Source organism: Sinocyclocheilus grahami, unplaced genomic scaffold (genome assembly GCF_001515645.1).
Source record: "Sinocyclocheilus grahami isolate Dianchi unplaced genomic scaffold, SAMN03320097.WGS_v1.1 scaffold30.1, whole genome shotgun sequence".
In the NCBI taxonomy this organism is placed as follows: Eukaryota; Metazoa; Chordata; class Actinopteri; order Cypriniformes; family Cyprinidae; genus Sinocyclocheilus; species Sinocyclocheilus grahami.
In genome coordinates this window covers 1,396,919-1,419,038 of record NW_015505209.1, presented here as the reverse complement: position 1 = coordinate 1,419,038, position 22,120 = coordinate 1,396,919, and the positions used below count along the sequence as shown (strand labels likewise).

Here is a 22,120-nt window from a genome sequence, read left to right as displayed (position 1 = left end):
ACACAAAGTCTTATAAATGAAAGTGTGTGTGTGTGTGTGTGTGTTACTCACGGCATTCAGGAAGCATACACTTTTCAACCTGCTCGAGCTCATCCGGACACAGGTTTGGCTCTACGGGTATCTTCAGCATGCGCTGACGGGAACGCATGCCCACACTGCAAGTAACGCTGCACTCTCCCCAGTCTGACCACGGAGACAGCATACACACCACTGCATCTATAGGAAGAAGAGATACTTGAGATGAAAGAAAAGAATAGGTGAGATGGCGAATGTAGAACAGTTGACTCTCAACACACACACACACACACACACACACACACACACACAAGTACACAAGTTATGAAGAGTTACTATACTGTTCATAAACTCAAGGCATACTAAATTAGAGTTGCACAGTATCTAGTGCATACTACATTTGTAGTGCTTTAGATTTATAGTGCATATACTTGGAGTCCACATAATCTAGTGCATACTAGTTTTAGTACTTTTTTTGAAAGAAGTAGTCATTTGATGAAACACACTAAACACAAAGATAAACTATACATGAACTACAAAGATAAATTATACAAGGTATACATGAACTCTTAAAGATTTGCAAGCATAAATCTATGACTTCAATATTATTTATAAATTTGCAAGCTTAAAAGAGGTAACACTTTATTTTAAGGACTTATTCTCACTATTAACTAGCATGCATATTACTGGCATACTGCCTGTTTATTAGTGGTTATAAAGCACATTATTTTGCATGACCATATTTTAAATATCCTAATCTCTACCCCATACCTAAACTTAAAGGGGACATAACACACAGTTTCACCCAATCTCATGTTAAACTTGAGTACCTATAAATTAGTATTGCATCCATCATATCTCCAAAAAGTGTTTAGTTTTATCATATTTATAAAAGAAAGATACAGCTTTACGATTCTTTCCGAAAACAGCAGAGCTCCTGGAGGCGCACCGTGGGCGGAGCTAAAGAGTGACGAGCACTTGAGTGCCGATTGCCAACTAAACACAGACATTTGTCTGACTTATGCCGAGTTCACACTGCACAATTTTAGCCCTGATTTTCACTCGCCGACAGGTTTTGCGAAATCGCCAACAAATGCCCAAAATCGGAGCAGTGTGAATTATCAAAGATGCAATATGAGAGTATATTATTGGCATGCTGTCAGCTGTCGGTGAAATGAGTTCTGACTGAAATATATATCGGCGATGACCTACAGCCAATGAGAGAGCAAGATGCAGGGCAGCGGGAAGTTTGGGGAGGACTTTTTTTGTGTTTTAAATTTTTAAAAAAATTATTATTATTAAGCAATTAGACATGTACAAACAACGTGGCAATATGAGCACATTTTTGCATTAGAAATGAGAATATACAGAACAGGTGCATGAAGAAATATAAGAAAAATATACAGTTTTTTTCCCCCCTGTAAATCATATTCTTCTATAAAGGTCAAAAGATTTATTGCATTTGTAGACAAGCTCATTATAAAATGCACAAAACGTTGGTTTCACTTTCAAGTACTTAGATTTGTGTATATAAAATTTTCCCAGCAGAAGTAGGCTATGTTAAGTCCTCTTTGTTATTGTTTGTTTGGGGTGGACTTATTATAGACCACAATATCAGCGTGATCTTGCATTATTTCCTTATCACTTCTCTCAGGTGTTTGGTTATGAAACGTAGCTTGCGGACCAGACACAGTTGTCGGCGATTCTTCTTATTGTAAAGTCATGCAGTGTGTAACCTCCTGTTGCCGATCTATCGTGCAATATGAACACAGCAACTAACCCTAACTAATGCTACCCCAGATAGTCATGCAGTGTAAAAACTGATGATCCGATGATTTTGAACATCATGCAGTGTGAACTCGGCATTACTGTCTGCAGTTCCGAATCATGACCGGGACCTTTTATAGCTGGGACCGCTCCATCTTTCAGTATTGAACGATGTGCAAATCCAGCGTCAAACTGGGCCTTGTTTATAAAACGTTCGTCAACAAACACACTTGCGAAACTCCGTTGCTGCCCCCACAAACTGCATGCACTGTTTATGTAACGCTGGGTTCTTTGGGAAGCTGAACAAGGTTATCTTTCCCTTTGGAACTGATTAGATTGTGAAAAAATGGTCATTTCACATCATCTTGACATATTTCAATGGTTTTTTGAAAATGGTTACTGCTTTTGCGTTCACTCACAAAACTTTATGCATTCCCACAGAGAAACTGTGTCCCTTTGGAGACATTCTTCCTGAGCTGTGCAGTGCAGCCGAACGAAGCGCATTGCTGGGCGCACTCTTGCTCTCGCTCTGGTCAATGCGTGCGCGGGCGTGCTCTTCCGGGAGAAATGCCCATATAAGGAGTTCCACCCTTCATTATGTCATGAAGAGCCACGATTGAAAAAAACTTGTAAGAAACCCGGAAGTGTGTATTTGGCACAGAAATATACGTTATATGTCCAAATAATTTTTTTTAGAATAGATCCCTTATACCAATACCTAAACTTAACAACTACCTTACTAACTATTAATAAGCAGCAAATTAAGAGTATATTGAGGCAAAAGTCATAGTTAATAGATAGTTACTAGTGAGAATTGGACCAGTAAGGAAAATGGAAAATAAAGTGTGACCTAAAAAAATAAACATAAAATATTATAAATTATTGCTTCTTGTGGTGATGGTGTACGTTTATACATTTTTTAATGTATATTAAATATATTTTATACTATATAGCCATTCAAATTTTTTCAATATTTGTAAAACAAATAGTATTTAGACCAAAACTTTGCTATGATGCATACTGGTTTTCTCATCCACTATAGATCAATCATATTTAAATTATTAAAAAATTCATCTTCCATTATTATGATGATGATGATTATTATTATTATTATTGTTGTTGTTGTTAAATTATACAACACTATAATTAACATCAAATGTAATACTTAATGTGCAGAATGTATTAAATAAATATAGACTCATATTTATTTATACTCATTTATTTATAAAATAAATAAATACATAAATAAATAAATGTTGATATCATGCATACTGGTTTTCTCATCCACTAGATTAAAAATGCCTCAATTTAGATACAGTTCCTAAATATTCACATATTTAAATGTACTATTTATTATATTTTGTGATTATTTATGTATCGTATTTGAATGGTTAACTCAATTACTGTTCAAATTGAAGCATGTTACAAGTTAAAATGGACAGCGATTAAATACTACTTCTATTTACAAATTTAAAAGCTGTTTAGCAGATAAATAAAGGTGATATTATGTAACTACATATTACTTTACAAAGCGTTTATGACCTGCTTCTGTATGTCTTGCCTTTAAAACAAATGATGGAGCCAAATTAAGTACTGACTAAGCAATGACTAGCTACACAATCCCAAGTGTGAACTTGATGCCTCAATCTAAATAAGACCTTACGAATGGCTGGTCCAGCCCTACCTGAGGCAAGTGACAAGCAGGTCTAATTAGAAATCGACTAGCAGCAAAGAGAAATTCTGGTAATGAATCAAGCCTGGTGAAGCAGGGCATTTTGCACGGCCCATGAGAGGGTGTTGGATTGAATTGACATTTCGTGGCTTCATACTTACTGCACTCAGGCATCATGCACTTCTCTGCCTCCACCAGCTGCACTCGACAGGGCGAGCCATCTGAGGCCTCCATCTTCATCATGCGCTCTCTCCCCCTCATCCCCACTCCACAGCTCACGCTGCAGGGCTCCCACTCAGCCCACTCGGTCACCACACAGCTACTGGGTGCTGAAACACACGTAAACATGTGTCTAACATTACTTGTGTAGATTGTAGGATAGTTATTTGCCTAAATACTTGTACTAAACGCTCCTGAAAACATGAACACAACATATACAGTATATAACTTACAACAGTCCTCGTTGACCACACACTTCTCTGTCTCCTCAGTTGGCAGTGTGCAGCTGGAGCCGTCCTCTGGGAACTGCTTGACGTATCTCTCTCTGGACCTCATGCCCATTCCACACGAGGCGCTGCACGGAGACCAGCTGATCCACTCTGACATCATACATGGGGACGCCTCTAGGGAACAGAACACAGTCATATGCTAATGAGGTACTGTACGTCACAAATCTTTCCTAAAAGTATACTGTGAGATCTGGTGATGAGTGAATGGATATATTTGACTACAGTTATATTTATCATAAAAACTTTTGATCTAAAGATTTATGATTAAATTCTTGAAATTAGTTTTGTGGACAAAGCAAATTATGTCTATGTAAGATTATAGATTATATTAATGTGGTAAATTTGCAACATGCTAATTAAACTAAATTACCTGTCATACGAATTTTGTTATAATTATTATTTTTTATTAAATTCTACACCCTAAATATTTTGCTAATCAACAACAACAATAATAATAATACAAAATTATGATTAACATAACATCAAAAATAATATTTAATGTGTAGAATGTAATAATAATAATAATAACGAACTATATTACTTGCCAAAAATTGGATTACTGTCATTATTATTATTATTAATGATAAATTCTACACCCTAAATATTTGACTAATTAATAATAACAATAATGATAATAATTAGCTGCATTACTTGCCACAAAATTTGTTTACTGTCATTATTATTATTATTATTATTATTAAATTATAATTAAGATCAAATGTAATATTTAATGTGTAGATTAATAATAATAATAATAAATAAAAACTGTTTATTGTAACAATTATTATTATTATTACTACTGTAAATAGAATGCAATATTTTAATTGATATTATTTTAATATTTAATGTGTAGAATTGAATAATAATAATAATAATGATATATGCTATAATAAAACTATATTTGTGAAAAAAATGATTGTGATTATTATTGGTAGTAGTAGTTACAATTTTACAATATTATAATTAACTTCAAATTTTATATTTAATATAAATAGTTTAATAACACTTTTATTTGTTGTATTATTAATATACTTCTTAATAATATGGTTTATTATAAATATTAATATCAATTTAATGATTTATTGGTGTCTTTTTTTTGCTGGCCATGCATTTCAAACAGCCTCCCGTGACGAATTATTACTTTATTATGATAAAGAAAACAGGTGTAAGATATTCCCTCTTCGCTATATACAGCAATTCAATGCAGTGACCCGTTCCCATAATCCTCTTTCTTTATGTATGACACACTGTAAGATTACAATCCTCCTCTATCATTTTTCAATGCTGCCATTCTCTACAGTTCATCTTTCATATCTTCCACCTTTCTCCCCTTATAAAGTGCTGACAGATGTGATCAAATTGACCGATCCAGCCATGCTTTATCTCACCTCAGCTGTTCCAATTATCTCTAAAGCAGAGCTTGTAAATAGATTTGTTATCAGATGGGATGGATGAACTTGGGGCGACTCTCCATAGATTTGTCTCCAGTGCAGAACTGCAGACCCCATGTGGGACCAGCAGCGAGCACTACCTAATAAAGCAGAACTAAGTGAATCATTAATAAGAGCTGTAAATAAACGTGGCCCTGATGGGGCCCCCAGAGGCCCCAGTGTCTGCCTGTCAACCGGATGGTGGATTATCAATCAATGTAGGCCCTTAACGGCCCATTAATGAAAAACAAAAGAGAGTCTATGTGAAGCGATGCAGGTTGTATTAATCAATAGCCAGTGCTGGCTAGAAACAACATCTTTAAAAGCCTCACATCAGAGCTGACAGAATGAAGACGTGATGTGGGAAAACAAACTGTTCAGAGGATGGAGAGGTACAGATACGGATGAGTTGATGTAGATACACTGACAGACAGAAAAAAAGAGAGAAAGTCATCAGTCGCCAGGTGGAGAGAAAGACCAAAAGACAGACAGAAAACGTCACAGACGCTGTACTATTTGGTCTAAGAATCGTATTGCGGTTATTTTTGCTTATTGATATTGAGATTTGAACTGCAACATCTCACATATTTGTTGCTTTGGTATCAAGATATTAAAAGAACAGGACAAATTCAAACTAAAACAGCAAAAAATACAAATCAAGTCATGCCTTTTGTCTCCAAGTTAAATTATGTTTCACACAACAAAAAGTGCTGCTAATATAAAAAGTTACTCTTTAGGGTTATTAATACTTGTTCACTTGTTCAAGTATAAAAATCAGACCCAAAATGAATGGGCTAAAAACAATCCAGTTCCCTTTGCATTCACATTGTACTTCAAAGTGGACTCATTTAGTTGATCATTTTTATAAAAAAATTTTGTTCTCATTATATTATTTCTGCATATTACTGTAACTTTACTGCTACCACTACCATTAATAGATTAGAAAATGAAATGAATTAATATTCTAAAATATTTAAAAATTCAATATTATTATATGATATTATATTTTATACTAAAAGAACTATTTAATATTTACAATATTTTAAATTATTTTAAAAATATTTTTTATATATATAATAGTATATCGTATTGTACCAAACACATTTGAATATTACAAATATTTAGAACATATTGGAACAGATTTTTATATAGTATATTGCGTTTTATACAGCATTTCAAATACTATTGATAAAAAATGGAAATTTAGAATATTTTAAAATAATCTACAATTACAATATTTTATACAATAGTATATCATATACCAAACACATTGGAGTAAAAAAAAAAAAAAAATATATATATATATATATATTTTACTTTTTTAGTATAATCTGAAATAAAATTATTTCATAATATACAATATTTTTATACAATATTATTTCACATACTATCAAAAAAAGAACATTTAGAATATTTTACAACATTGTAAATTACAATAGTTTTATTCAATAGTACATTATGCTGAAAACATTGGAATATCTTGAAAATGTAGAGTCTTTTAGAATATTTTTATACCATAAAATATCATTCTACCCAAAGTGGTTCTTTAAACATTTAAATGCTGCCTTTATTTTGGTGAAAAAATGAAAAAGACCTGTTTCTGCCACACTGGTGAATTATGCCTATTTAGAACCCACAGCACATGGGGACTATTTTACTTAATTAAATTACAGCTTTTTGCGGTCACAGAAGGCCATACAGCATATTGTGATTTGAATTTGATTGTGCAGCCCTTACAGGTGTGTCGATACACAGATCTAAGAAAAGACAGCCAACCACTCAAAAGAGAAAACATTATTTGCAGTTTAACTTAAGATTTTACACTCCGATTCAATCGGCCAACCTACCAAAGTGCAAATGTCATATTGATTCTTTTAAACGATAAACCACAATATATAGTTTATGGTTATGGTTTATAGCATCTACCTCTCCAATGAGGGAATCAATACCCTGGTCTGCTCGAGCAGATTGCAAGCATAAAACTCCACAGCAGCAGTTTGAGGTCGGCTAAGGTTTTCGTAACCTTGAAAACAGAGACTTTGCATTTCTCTACATTACTCGCACTAACAAGGCTATCAATTAATTACCTGCTCCATTCAGCATTTCATGCATGCTTTTCTGCACCAGATTTTTATTCCTTCTTCCTCCATTTTTCCCCCTTATTCTATGCACCTTCCTTCCTGACACGCTCTGAGATAGTGATCCCTAAATCCGTCAGCCTTAAAGGGTTTTATTATGCGCTGGAGAGCTGGAGACCAGCGTTATCTAGCTCACCCTCCTCGCTGCAGCCCGGCCCCATGCAGGGCTCAAAGTCTTGGGTATGCAGGCAGGGCATGTTGGGGTCCAGCTGTGCTTTTAGCATCCTCTGCCTCATCCGTCGACCCTTATCGCAAGTGGAGGAGCTACAGGCTGACCATGGAGACCAGCTTGAGTAGATGCACGTCTCTGGAGTGTTGTCGGCTGTGGAAATGTGAGTGGATTGACTCATTAGAGGACATTGCACGGTTCATGAAAAGCAGTAGCACTTATAAAGCTTTCCTAAAAGGAATAGTACACCGAAAAATGAAAGTTTGCTGAAAATGTACTCATCCATTCAAGATGTAGTTGTGTTTGTTGCTCCATCAGAACAGATTTGGAAAAATGTAGCATTACGTCACTTGCTCACCAGTGAATCCTCAGCAGTGAATGGGTGCCGTCAGAATGAGAGTTTAAACAGCTGATAAAAACATTACAATAATCCACAAGTGATCCAAATGACTCCAGTCCAGCAGTTAATGTCTTTGAAGTAAAAGACTGCATGTTTTAAAGAAATAAATCCATTATTAAGACATTTTAAAGGGGTAGTTCACCCCAAAAATGAAAATTACCCAATGATTCACTCAAGCCATCCTAGATGTATATGACTTTCCTCTTTCAGAGAAATACAACTGGAATTATATAAAAGATGTCCTGACTCTTCCAAGCTTTATAATGGCAGTGAATGGGTGTTGAGATTTTGAAGTCCAATAAAGTGCATCCATCCATTATAAAAAGTGCTCCACACGGCTCCGGGGGCCTTCAGAAACAAAGTGATGTGTTTGTGTAAAAAAAAAATATTTCCATATTTAAAACTTTATAAACTGTAATCTCTGTCCGGTGAGAATATGCTAGTACCTTGAGAACCAAATTTTGTTTAAAGCAAAGGAAAACCAGTGTCCACTTGAAATCCTCCAACATTTTTCTTTACAATTCCTCGTTTCGTACTTCTAATTCATGACTGTGACTCTCCACTGACTCTCCACTGTGCTTCCATGTTCGTCCCTTCTCACCAGAGCTTACGCTACACCTGCGTCCTACGTCATCTGCTGGAACGCCATTCTCTCATGAACACGAATACAACACTTAGCATAAGCTAGAGATTACAGTTTAAAAAGTTTTAAATAAGGATATTTTTCTTACACAAATGCATCGATTTGCTTCAGAAGGCCTTTATTAACCCCCCGGAGTCGTGTGGATCACTTTTTATGATGGATGGATGCACTTTCTTGGGCTTCAAAATCTCAACAACCATTCACTGCCATTATAAAGCTTGACATGGACATTTTTTTATTTAACTTATTTAATTTATTTTATCGCCAGCAGTGATAGCTACTCTACAGAGCCCTCTTTAGCTTCCTAGCCTAGCCTAGTCTTGCCTTGTCTGTTTTCTCGGTTTCTGATCTTTGCCTGTTTTCCTGGATTTATCACTTTAGTCTCGCCCTTGTTATTCTGTTCGCCGATCGTTGACCTACGCTAGCCCTAGGACTATTCTTGTGTCTTGCCCGCCATATACCTGTTTGCCACTGTTCGACCCTGCCTGTGTTTTTGACCTCCTCTGCTGTTAATAAAGCTTGCACATGGATTCTCACGTCTTGTCAGCCCCGTAACACCTACAAATGAAATAAATTGCTTTTTAGTTTTTCAGATCTAACAGTAGGGCTATTAAGAGATTTCGTTTTTTTTTTTTACCAATTATCCAAATAATGTTTAGTCCTAGAAAGCTATATTATTATCAGAACACATGAGCATAACATGCGGTTAGCAGATCAATGAATGAGAGGGCAGCGTTACCAGAGATGCCCATATACCACACCATGTTACAACACAGTAGGGCTGTTGCAGACAGAAACAATACTGTACTACATCGATGTTTCCTGTCGCCTCAATTTTTGAGTGGACTTTGCTGTTCCAATTCGCATGAACGGTATACGTGTGGAGCGACTGAGTGGAGCGCACACGCATAGAGCGGGATTATACGCAGAGCGTCACACCACGTGAAAGTGAAACAAATTTTCGTTAAACTAATTTTCGGCAGCCGGAATTTCGGTACATCTCTAATTATTGGCAACATCAGAAATGGATATTATATAATAGATGCTTTTTTGAACATTTTAGCAATTTAAAAATGTTAAAAAAGGATTTTTTACACGGCACCCCTGCTCTCAACAGACGGCACCCCGGTTGGGAAACACTGCCATAGATGAACGAAGATGTTACAAGTTTGGAACGACATGAGGGTGTGTAATTAAAGACAGAATTTTCATTTTTGGATGAACTATGCCTTTACGTTTATACCATTGCTTCTAGATGAAATATTGCATCGCTCCATCCACTGAAAAAGTCCATCCCCTGTTGTCCTCACATTAAAATCCACCAACATATTTATTTAGAATAGTTTTGGACTGTTTTAGCTTGTAAACGGTGCTCGATCTGAGCATATTTCTCTCCTGATTCAGATGATACGTCTTTTTCACTGGAGAAAGCAATATGGATATAGGACTCGTGTTTTAGTCAAAAACAACATCTTAATGACAAATTTATCGCAAAACTGCAGCTAGTCACTTGACAAGAGATTAATTGATGGACTGGAGTCATTTTGTGGATTATTGTGGTGTTTTTATCAGCTGTTTGGACTCTCATTCTGACGGCACCCATTCACTGCAGAGGATCCACTGGTGAGCAACTGATGTAATGTTACTAATCTATTCTGATGAAGAAACAAGCTCATCTACAACTTGACCTGAGGGTCAGTACATATTAAGCTAATTTTCATTTTCATAGAAATGCCATTTTAAAAAATGGACTTTTCTTTGAGTATTTTTATCTTTCTGTCTGTTATATTTCTGTCTCTTTTTTATTCCTCTTTGTGGCTCGGTGCTGCTATCAAAACATTTCCTGACCAGCCTGACAGCAACACTGGTTGAGTTCAGAGCAGGACTAATAGCTGCTAGCAGCATAGAAATGACACTCTTTAGCTTTAAAAGCAGCAAAGCTCTTGTTCATTCCAGTCTCCGTCTTTCCACTCCTGAAACTCACAAGAAACTGGAGGGAAACCACAGGTAATTATCTGGCAGAGTGCATTAGCCAACAAACATAATTGAAGTGCACCATGGTAAAGCATAATCTTCCTGTTGTTTGACTTAACCGTGACAGAAGGGACATTGGGAGGTTTACTCTAAGATACCTGCAGGCCGCCTTGTTCATTAAACTGTCTGGTGGCTATGTTTTTAAATGAGGTGCTACAAATTGGATAAGATAGCACAGCCATACGCACCTTCCTCCTTCTCCTCCTGAGCAATATCAGCGACGATATCGTCTATGGAATCGGGCACAGTATTGCACTGCTCTCCCTGCAGATTGGAAGAACATGGATCAACATCACAGCACCTGATAAGATCCACCATTTGCCATCTGATCACTATCACGCTAAGCCCCGCGCAAAAAAAAAAAAAGATTCTCTGAGGGCAGATGATTGTAAACTAGCTGGCTCAAGGCAATCCCACACTTTACCCCACTCAAAAGCCTAGAGATGAGATTCTTCCCAGCTGTGAGACAGAGATGAAACATCTGGTGTGGAATATTAAGAGTTTTGGTTCATGTCAATGAGTTCCGGAATGGATTATTTTAGAACAGAATCCGCCAAACACTGTAATTTGAATGATTACAGATGTGTTATGAGCGTTGCTGAGTTTTTGTGTTTCACGACTGCTTGCTTTGACATATTTTTGTAAGCAATTGCTTTAGTTTGTTTAGCAAATGGACTTTTATGAGTCAGCAAATCTGGGTCAGTAGATATATTAAACAACACAAAGCTGTTTATACTGAATACTATATGTGACCCTGGACCACAATGAAATTGAGATTTATACATCATGGAAGGTGAATAAATGAGCTTTCCATTGATGTATGGGTTGTTAGGATAGGACAATATTTGGCCGAGATACAACTATTTGAAAATCTGGAATCTGTGGGTGCAAAATAAAATATTGAGAAAATCACCTTTAAAGTTGTCCAAATGAAGTTCATAGCAATGCATATTACTAATCAAAATTTAAGTTTTGATATATTTACAGTAGGAAATTTATAAAATATCTTCATGGAACATGATCTTTACTTAATAACCTAATGATTTTTGGCATAAAATGATAAGTGGACAATATACTGTATGTTATATTATTTAGCCTAAATAAATAAAAAATACCAAGTAAATTAAAAATATATATTTTAGGCATCACAACATTATAATGTTGATAAAAAATAATTTGGATATGGATTAATATGAATATTAATTTGACGATTTGCTAAAGATTACATTTGGTATTCAATTATTAGTGTTAAAGATAATAGATTTGATCTTTTAAATTATTAATAAATTACTATTTTAAAAGTTAAATTTAGATGATGGCAAAGGTATTCAAAATTTACAAATAGAGGAAAAAAGCTATCAAGTATCCAATATACATACACATAATAATGCAGTAAAATTTGTAATATTGTGAAATATTACTATTTAAAATAAATGATTTCACTTAAAAAGAACAGCAAAGAACAGCATTTATTTGAAATATATATATATACACACACACACACACACACACACACATACTGTATATATATATATATATATATATATATATATATATAAACAGTATAAAAGTATTTAATGATCAATACTGATCACTGATCAATTGAATACATTCTTGCTGTTGAGTAGAGCCCAGAGTTGAAATATTTGTAAAAAATGTACTGCCTTCAAACTTTGATGAAATTATTGTCATTTGATGTAATTCTATAACTGTAAATAATTGTAAAAAGGTGTATAATTGTAAACAGATATAAATACTATAATTGTAAATGAAAAAAACCCCCATTAAAACAGCTTTTAAAATCACCTTTCTTGCGATTCTCTCCACTACCACTCGGGCGAGGGGTGTGATGGGGCCACCGGAAGGGTCGTAAAAAGGGCTCTGTGGGTGATCCAAACTGGTGAGGGGTCGAATCCGCTCCTGGGGATTGCTGGGTTTATTGGGAGACTTGGATAAACATAAGAAACAGAAGATGACAGGAGAGAGAGAGAAGGGAGGGAGGGTAAGAGAAAAACAGAAGTAGAGTATGTGACTTTTGGATGCCATCTGCCAGGGTCTCCCACCTTTCATCTTCATATGCATCATCCATTGACTGTGTAATATTCCCTTTATGAGTGATTTATGGCCTTGTTTCCTGCCTCTGCGCTTTGAGTCACCTGACAGTTACTTGCATTCCACTTTGAAGCCTTCAGAGCAACGCTGCAAAACAAAGACCAACTGCTGCTCCAACTGCTTGGTGAAGCTTCAAGAGTTCAACTTCTGAAGCTGACTTATTTCTTTCAAGGAACAACTCAGGACTGTCTCGTACCAGCAGGGGGCAGCGTGTGACGTCCTGGTTCCACTTAGTATCTGGGATGTGCAAAGACTTAATACTGTTTGCTCTGAACAGCTCTTGAGGAAGCTAGAAGCAACATAGACACAGTGAGGAAACTGGCTTATTTGCACTCTTTTTTCCTCTATGTATTTATTTATCTAGTGCAGCCTTGGATTTTGTATATTCATATGCAATTTTAAGTAAGCTTAAAATATGAAACAATGTGGAAGCACTATGAATTGAAAGTAGTTTTTGCTTTGTTTATAAAACAATTTCATTTTCACATCAAACCTTCAGGGCATAACAAAATATTATTCCATTACCTTGTAATTATTGTTGTCAAAGTTAATGGGTTTAAACGCCATTAAAGCTTTCATTCTGTTCTGAGTGGTTTCTGAAAAACTGATCAGAAACTTGCTGATTAGAACTAAGCAAAGTGCATACAAAAATGTCTCCATCAGAGCTCCCATTTAAAGATAAATAATAAAGACACCCATTATGAGAATTTATTTATAAATCAAACATGTATCTTTGTTTAATTGTGTAGTAATTTAATCAATAAAGCTCAACAAGTGAAATATCACCCACAAGATAAATATTTATACATGCAAGTCCATAAAGTGTGGATTATTGGTGTTTTATTATTATTATGTTTTTTTTAAATCATATTTTACCACATAACTTTTTTAACAACAACAACAACCATTTTATTATTACTGTTATTATTGAATGGTTGAATATTATTATTGCTGTTGCATTGTAGGTTTTTTTAATAATACTTTTTAGCTATTTTATTTTTTAATTATTGTTGTAACAACAAAAACAACAACAATAATAATAATAATAATAATAATAACCATAATTTTTTATGTATTTTTATTTAATAATAACAACAACAACAGTTTTATTATTATTGTTGTTGTTATTAAATGGTTGAATATTACATATTATTATTATTATTATTCATGTTGTTATATTGTAGGTCTTTTATAATATTTGTAACTTTTATTTTAAATTGTTTTAACAACAACAAAACACTACTACTAATAATAATAATAAATAATGAACGGTTGAATATTGATTATTATTTTTTATTTAATTATTTAATTATTGGCCATTTGCACTGAGGTCTGTGTTTGCATGAATTTTGCAACATCTTTTTTTTTCTTTTCTTTTTTTTGTGCAAGTAAGGCAGGAGTGCAGTTGCATACATTAATGTTCCGAGTGTAAATTCTAATTTAATTTTTAATAATCTGCACAACTGAAATCTATTACTGAGTTTTCTTAGAACTAAATGCATTAACATGTTAATTACTAAAAAATAGGATGTTAAATGCAATTATTTAGAAAAATAATCTATTGATTGCCCAAATTAAAACAAAAATTCAATGTAAATAAGACAAACCAAGCAACTGACTTGATGTCTTGTCATGCCGTTTACAGTTGGTACAAGACAAGATCTCAGATTAACATACAGTAGAAGAGAAAAGTTATGAAAAGCTAGCTTCAGTATATGCACAATGACCCATGTTGTCTCGTATATGGACTCTCACAGTATGTTCTAATGTAACAACGTCATCAGTCTGTGAAAGCTGACCTCATAAGTGACCCCGCTGTCAGTACCAGCATCCCACGGCACCAGATCCTTCACCAGTCTCTGGACCCAGCCGCAATCCCTGGTGCACAGGTCCTCCCCAGACAATCCCACGTTCCAGTCGGGACTGGGGCCCAGCATAGTCAAGAACGACATGAGATGACGGGCTCGATCCACCGAGAACTCCGCCGAGGGGGCAGTACGCCTGAGACCAGACAAGGGAAGAGGTGAAGTCACGAAAATAAAGTTGTTTCAGAGAAATAACTGTACACAAACATAATGCCACTTACAAGACGTCTGTGTCATGTATTATGCGCTAAGGCATAATTTGTAAGAATCCATGCAGATGGTAATTAATCAAACTAATTGGCCTGATAACAAACCATCACCAAAGCAACTGTTGCCATTTGAGCGGAGCAGGCTGCATGTTTAAAGATGTTACTTGGATCTATTGATTAACACATATTAAATATTCATCATGAAACCAGTACCTTATGACTCGCACAGCCCACACTTGAGAGCAGATGAAAGAGGAAGAGAGTGAGCCATGCATTCCAGGCAGACGGGAATTAAACCAAAGATGTGCAAAATGTGGGACACAGTTCGGAAATATAAAATAAAATAAAATAAAAATAAAATAAAATAATATTTTTTGCTAACTAAAATTGGTTAAAAATAGTATTGTATGCAGTCAAGAAGATAAAGAAACTGCCTATACAAGCTACTTTGTTAGCCTAATTTCATATTAGACAAACATACTGTATCTAATACGTTTCACAACAAAAGAAATTGCAATTTATGACTCTAATGCTTTAAAAAAAAGTTATGGGATACCCCAGCGTGCCCTATTGGTGGAAAGTGCCTCGTACGTTTGACTTATGGTTCGAAATAATTAGCATCTGCCATTGCCATTCCCTCTTCATGGGGTAAATTGGTTGTGGTAATTGACAGTCTGATGTTAAAATAGGTCAAGAGAACGTCCTGATGTATTGGAGCTGGAGGGAGGCCATTAACCTCAATCGCAAAAGCACCGCAGGGGAAATGCTACTCTCATCAAAAAACGGAAGCCTTCGCTAAACAAATCCACACATAAAATATTAACCGCCTCGTTAGTGAGAGGGAAAGAAGCATCTACATACCCAGCAGGTGCTAAAGGAGTTTTTTATGAAGCAGTCCTTAGTGTTGAAAAATACTCATCCAAGAAGCAAGACCATAGAGACATTTGGTAACTTTTGGGTTGTTACCTTTCTTTTATATTCTTTCAGCAATATTGTGAAATATTATTATAATTTAAAATAACCATTTTCTATTTGAATATATTTTGAAATGTAATGTTCTGCATCATTATTCCGGTCTTCAGTGTCACATGATCCACCAGAAATCATCTAATATGCTGCTCAAGAAACATTTTTTTATATTATTAATACTGAAAACAGTGATACATTTTTTCAGGATTTTTTGATAAATACAAAGTTCAAAAGAACAGCATTTATTATTAGAAATAGGAATCTTTTGTAAAATTATAAATCTTTACTGTCACTTTTAATCAACTTATTATGTTCTTGCTGAATAAAAGTATTCATTTTATTTCTTCATTTTAAACTTTTGAAAAGTACTGTGTATGTACAGCAGGAAACCAAATAACATTTTCTGGATGTTTTGGTTTTTCAAAATCTCATGATACTGTTTCATAAATATGACATTATAAAGGACCTTTTGTACAGGTGCATCTCAATAAATTAGAATGTCGTGGAAAAGTTCATTTATTTTAGTAATTCAACTCAAATTGTGAAACTCGTGTATTAAATAAATTCAATGCACACAGACTGAAGTAGTTTAAGTCTTTGGTTCTTTTAATTGTGATGATTTTGGCTCACATTTAACAAAAACCCACCAATTCAGTATCTCAACAAATTAGAATACTTCATAAGACCAATAAAAAAAACATTTTTAGTGAATTGTCAACACCATGGTCATTTAACCAATTTTTGGTGCTTTTGGCAGTGTAGGCAGCTGCCAAATCCTGCTGGAAAATGAAATCAGCATCTTCAAAAAGCTGGTCAGCAGAAGGAAGCATGAAGTGCTCCAAAATTTCTTGGTAAACGGGTGCAGTGACGTTGGTTTTAAAAAAACACAATGGACCAACACCAGCAGATGACATTGCACCCCAAATCATCACAGACTGTGGAAACATAACACTGGACTTCAAGCAACTTGGGCTATGAGCTTCTCCACCCTTCCTCCAGACTCTAGGACCTTGGTTTTTAAAAACTTGCTCTCATCTGAAAAGAGGACTTTGGACCACTGGGCAACAGTCCAGTTCTTCTTCTCCTTAGCCCAGGTAAGATGCCTCTGACGTTGTCTGTGGTTCAGGAGTGGCTTAACAAGAGGAATACGATGTTGTTTAATATAGCTACTGTAGCCAAATTCCTTGACACGTCTGTGTGTGGTGGCTCTTGATGCCTTGACCCCAGCCTCAGTCCATTCACTCAAATTCTTGAATCGATTTTGCTTGACAATCCTCATAAGGCTGCGGTTCTCTCGGTTGGTTGTGCATCTTTTTCTTCCACACTTTTTCCTTCCACTCAACTTTCTGTTAACATGATTGGATACAGCACTCTGTGAACAGCCAGCTTCTTTGGCAATGAATGTTTGTTGCTTACCCTCCTTGTGAAGGGTGTCAATGATTGTCTTCTGGACAACTGTCAGATCAGCAGTCTTCCCCATGATTGTGTAGCCTAGTGAACCAAACTGAGAGACCATTTTGAAGGCTCAGGAAACCTTTGCAGGTGCTTTGAGTTGATTAGCTGATTGGCATGTCACCATATTCTAATTTGTTGAGATAGTGAATTGGTGGGTTTTTGTTAAATGTGAGCCAAAATCATCACAATTAAAAGAACCAAAGACTTAAACTACTTCAGTCTGTGTGCATTGAATTTATTTAATACACGAGTTTCACAATTTGAGTTGAATTACTGAAATAAATGAACTTTTCCACGACATTCTAATTTATTGAGATGCACCTGTATATGAGTTAGGGTTAGGTTAGGGTTAGATTCTTTGCCTCCATTAAATTTGGCCACTTTAAGTCACTCTTGGTTTGATATTTTGTCATATAGGCTAATGAAATGACATTCATTTATTTTAAGTGTGGCTAAAGTGCCAAAACCCTTTTTGGGGGCTGTTGTCTAAATGTAAAAGTACAAAAGCGATAGAAACTTACACATTAAGAGGCTGCCAGGCGGGCCACTGGGCTTTGGTTTTGATAACTGTCATAACATCATCACCCTGAGAGAGACAGATGGAGAGAAACAGACAGAAAAAGAGAATGTGAATTTGTATTGCATCCTATATATAGAACGTCAAGGATTTTGTGTTCTACTTTCTCCAATTTGTCTATCTTTCCAGCACTACAAAAAGAAAAGTTTCTATTCCATGCTTTATTTCTCTCCCTAAACCTCTGACACTATTATATTCATGACAAGACTTCACTTCAGGTTGTGTGCTTAAGATTTCTGCTATTGTTTAGTGCATTTATCCATTTGTTGTTGTGATACCTGGACCCAAGGGAAAAGACACCGAGCTTTAACAATACTTTATTGGGAACCACAAGAAACAGCTACGATAAAACCACATTAGTAAGGAACAGGCTCAAAGAAAGAAAGAAAGCATGATTGAGACAAAAGCAACAGACAGAGATCGACAGGCACAGAAAGAGTAAGACAGGCAATCCCTGTACATATTCATCAGGGGATGCTGGGAGCTTGTGTGGCTGTGATTGCGAGAATAAAAGCTCAAAGAAGTGTCTGACGATCTGTTCCAACATTCAGACAGGATCCTGAAGGTTCCCGTTACCGCTGACAGTTTCAGGTGTAATACTGAAGCATAATGGAGCTTGCGCTATAGCGGTTCAAAATGTAGACCTCTGTCTGATAATGCACTGCACACTGAGACAGTGTATAGTTTCAATTTAAACAGAGGCCTTAAAAATAGAATTGAATTACAGTAAGTTTTCCTTTTTGTCCCAAAGTGACCAGTACATTCTGAGAGAGAGAGAGAGAGAGAGAGAGAGAGAGAGAGAGAGAGAGAGAGAGAGAGAGAGAGAGAGAGATTAATTTGTTGCCTTAGGCTATGAACAATTATCCAAATTATGTATCCTTATATTGTATTCTTGCTCTTAGGCGTGCTGAGAGAGAGAGAGAGAGAGAGAGAGAGAGAGAGAGAGAGAGAGAGAGAGAGAGAGAGAGAGATTAATTTGTTGCCTTAGGCTATGAACAATTATCCAAATTATGTATCCTTATATTGTATTCTTGCTCTTAGGAGATGGTATAAAATAAATGTTTTCATCATTTTATTGATAGTGACTATAGGGTGCTAACAGGAAATGATGAGCAGAAGGGCAGGAAAAATAAAATAGGGGCACAACACAGTTCAAATTCATACCCACATTTCCCATATCAGCACCACAGCTCAAAGAGTTTGAAACACAGCATAATATAAATGGTGTTGGTCATTAAAATGAATGGATTAAAATAGTTCTTTCATGCAATGAATTGAATATCAAAAACAATGACACTGTTGTCTGATTTCAAACACTCGAGAAGATCAACAACTAGTTTTTAGGTGGGACAGAATAAAATCAGCATTTCAAGGGGATACCAAAATTTATATTGATGCATTTGGCAGATGCTTTTATCCAAAGTGACTCACATTGCATTCAATATATATGTCTTATCATATGTTGTTTTCTGGATTCAAACCCATATCATCCACATGAGCACCACAGCTCAATGTCTTTGAAGTACTAACACTGGCTAAAAATGTCTATGTAAAACCTTTTGGACAAAAGTCAGATTGCAGTCGGCGCCGATAGCCTTGTGGGCAGCGTGCAGACATTCAGTGCTGTTGCGCTACTGGTGTCTAATCCTGAATCGCAGATCTTTCTCTCTCCCGCTTCCTGTCAGTTCTGATCTGTCCTATCATAATAAAGGCGAAAATGTGAAAAATAAATCTTTTTTAAAAACGTCAGATTGCAAAAATCATGTGCCAGTGTTGCTATTGTTAACTAAAACTAGAACATAAGAATAAAAATATATATTTTTTTAATTAAACAAATATTGGATTAAAAAAATAAACTTAAAAATAAACAAATAAAAATGAGAAATGCTGCCTTCGCAACTTAAGTAAATTAGGTTGCAGTACTATATTATTAAAAAAAATAATAAAATAAAGCTAAATAGAAATATTAATAAAAATGTAAATAACAAAACTACTAAAACTTAAACTAAGATTAAAACGACAAACTAAAAATATAAATAAATACTATAAAAGGAAATAAATAATGCAAAATTAACATTACCTTGCACAGGCTGATATTTTGTACTTGTGGAGAGCGCATGCATTTATATATATATATATATATATATATATATATATATATATATATATATATATATAAATGCATATAATTATAAAGAAAAATAATGCTATAATTCATTAAGAAAAAAAGCCTATATCAATAATAAAGAACGCAAATACTTTCAGTACAAATATTTTACTATGTTTTTCCCATAAAATTATCCTTAACTTCCATTGACAATCTGACATAAGAGCTTTGTGAGGACATTTGTAATGACAGGCCATTTTGCACCAAAGACAGTTCAGCATATAGATTCAGGTTCGGTCAGGAGTGTCAAAAAAGGCACTAAAAACAACCTGTGAAATGTCTTTGAGACCCCCGACTTAACCTCAATCTACAGGCAGCAAGTGACCCATCATTACAAATGCACACAAAAACTCTTCCATCAGATCAATGAAAGTGAGACCACTGAAAAATTAACATGCGGATGGCACATGCTCTTTTGATGCAGAGTGAGGAAAGCGCACTCACAGTTTGCCGCCCAACATCAAACAGACGTTCAAAGTGAGTTTGTACATTCCTATAATGGCCTGCGTGAATTACATTAATGCAAAGACAACCAATACAAAACACCATAAAAATCAATATATACTTGCTTACTCAATGCTTGCTGGAGTTTGAGAGTTTAAAAACTGCCATCAGTTTAGGTCACGTGCGCTACATGTAAATTCGCTGTTACTGCATTCATCCTCAGAAATAGCACACACAGGCCACTCAGGTCAACAAAGACATATTGTTGTGCATTCAACTTCTATATTTATTGACACACTAACTGGTTCAACAACAGACCCACTTTGCAACAGAAATTCAATAACAGCTGCAACCAAACAAAGAATTGTAGAAGAAGTAAGATTGTGATAAGACTCGGTTCTGGCGTTGTTGGCATTTTCGTGAGAAATACACAGCTGCCTCGGAGTAATTAAGCGATTAATCTGCTAATTGGCCAAATTGATGAATATGTTTCAAAGAGGCAGATGGTGCCGCACATGCTTGAGGATATTAATTTACGGTCCACCACTCTGGAAGTTGGGTCCTCGCATTCGAACCAGAAAGAAATATACTGCCTGAAATGGGCCAAATGGACTTCACTTCTTCTTATTATGAGGATTTATCAAGTGTACTTGGGTTGACAACATGGGAGCGAAATCTCAAAGTAAATCGCCAAACCGCTGAACCAAGAAACAAACTGGTCCAGTGCTCTGAACATGAACATCCATTGTGGTGCAAAATAATAATAATACATCAGTGCCAAACCGTGGGCCAGAAACTAAGTTCTTCTGAAGCTTTTTGATCTCCTTGAGGGTTTTTAAGGAGGGATGTACCCGAGAAGCTTCAAGAAAACAGAAAGACATTTTGTTCATGGCCGACTGATGATTTTTAACCTTCGAGAGAGTCTGTATCTCCCTGAAGGATCTTGTCTCTAGTTCAACTTTTATCACCTTGAGGCAAGTGCACTTTTGGTTTTGGTCGCAAACTTATTCTCAATTCTTTGGGCCGCTCACTTGCATTTCACATACAGGTCACACGCAGTGGCCTGGTGTTTGTTTTGTGGATGCAGATATCCTGTGTATCGCGGTATGAATGCTAATGACAGTATTTATTTACAGTGTGTAAAGGGACAGGTCATCCAAAATGCGGTCATTTACTCATGCCCATACCCTTCCAAACCTCTATGACCTCTTCTGTGAAATAGATGAAGTAGATATTTTGAAGAACTGTAGCTGCTTTTGTACATTCAGCGAAAGTGAATGGGGTCCAAAACAACACTTGGGACAATTTTCTAAATATCTTTTGACTGACTTGATAGCTCCGCCCCACACATACGTACGCAACGCAGGCAACGAATAGTTCTGTGAAACAAAGCAAAACCAATGTTACACCGTGTCTACACCGGACGTTCGTTTTGCTAGTCGGCCCGAATCAGTTTTCTAAAGCATTTTTGAAAAATCGCTTACCCCACCTTTAAGTGTTCATTTTATTTCGCTTTATCCATTTGCGTCTTTAGATTTCAATTAC

At 35.6% G+C, this 22,120-nt stretch overlaps 1 protein-coding gene across 1 annotated transcript in view; it reads right to left on the bottom strand.

The window, feature by feature from the left end:
• The window catches only part of spon1b (spondin 1b), an 82,661-nt gene that overhangs the window by 4,286 nt on the left and 56,255 nt on the right, over positions 1-22,120 (bottom strand). The window contains exons 7-14 of the mRNA XM_016259490.1: positions 17,909-17,973; positions 14,689-14,890; positions 12,584-12,724; positions 10,966-11,041; positions 7,668-7,853; positions 3,907-4,077; positions 3,616-3,783; positions 52-216 (exon numbers count right to left, since the gene is read on the bottom strand). Of these exons, the coding sequence (XP_016114976.1) occupies positions 52-216; positions 3,616-3,783; positions 3,907-4,077; positions 7,668-7,853; positions 10,966-11,041; positions 12,584-12,724; positions 14,689-14,890; positions 17,909-17,973 (1,174 nt within the window). The remainder of the gene's footprint in view (positions 1-51; positions 217-3,615; positions 3,784-3,906; positions 4,078-7,667; positions 7,854-10,965; positions 11,042-12,583; positions 12,725-14,688; positions 14,891-17,908; positions 17,974-22,120) is intronic.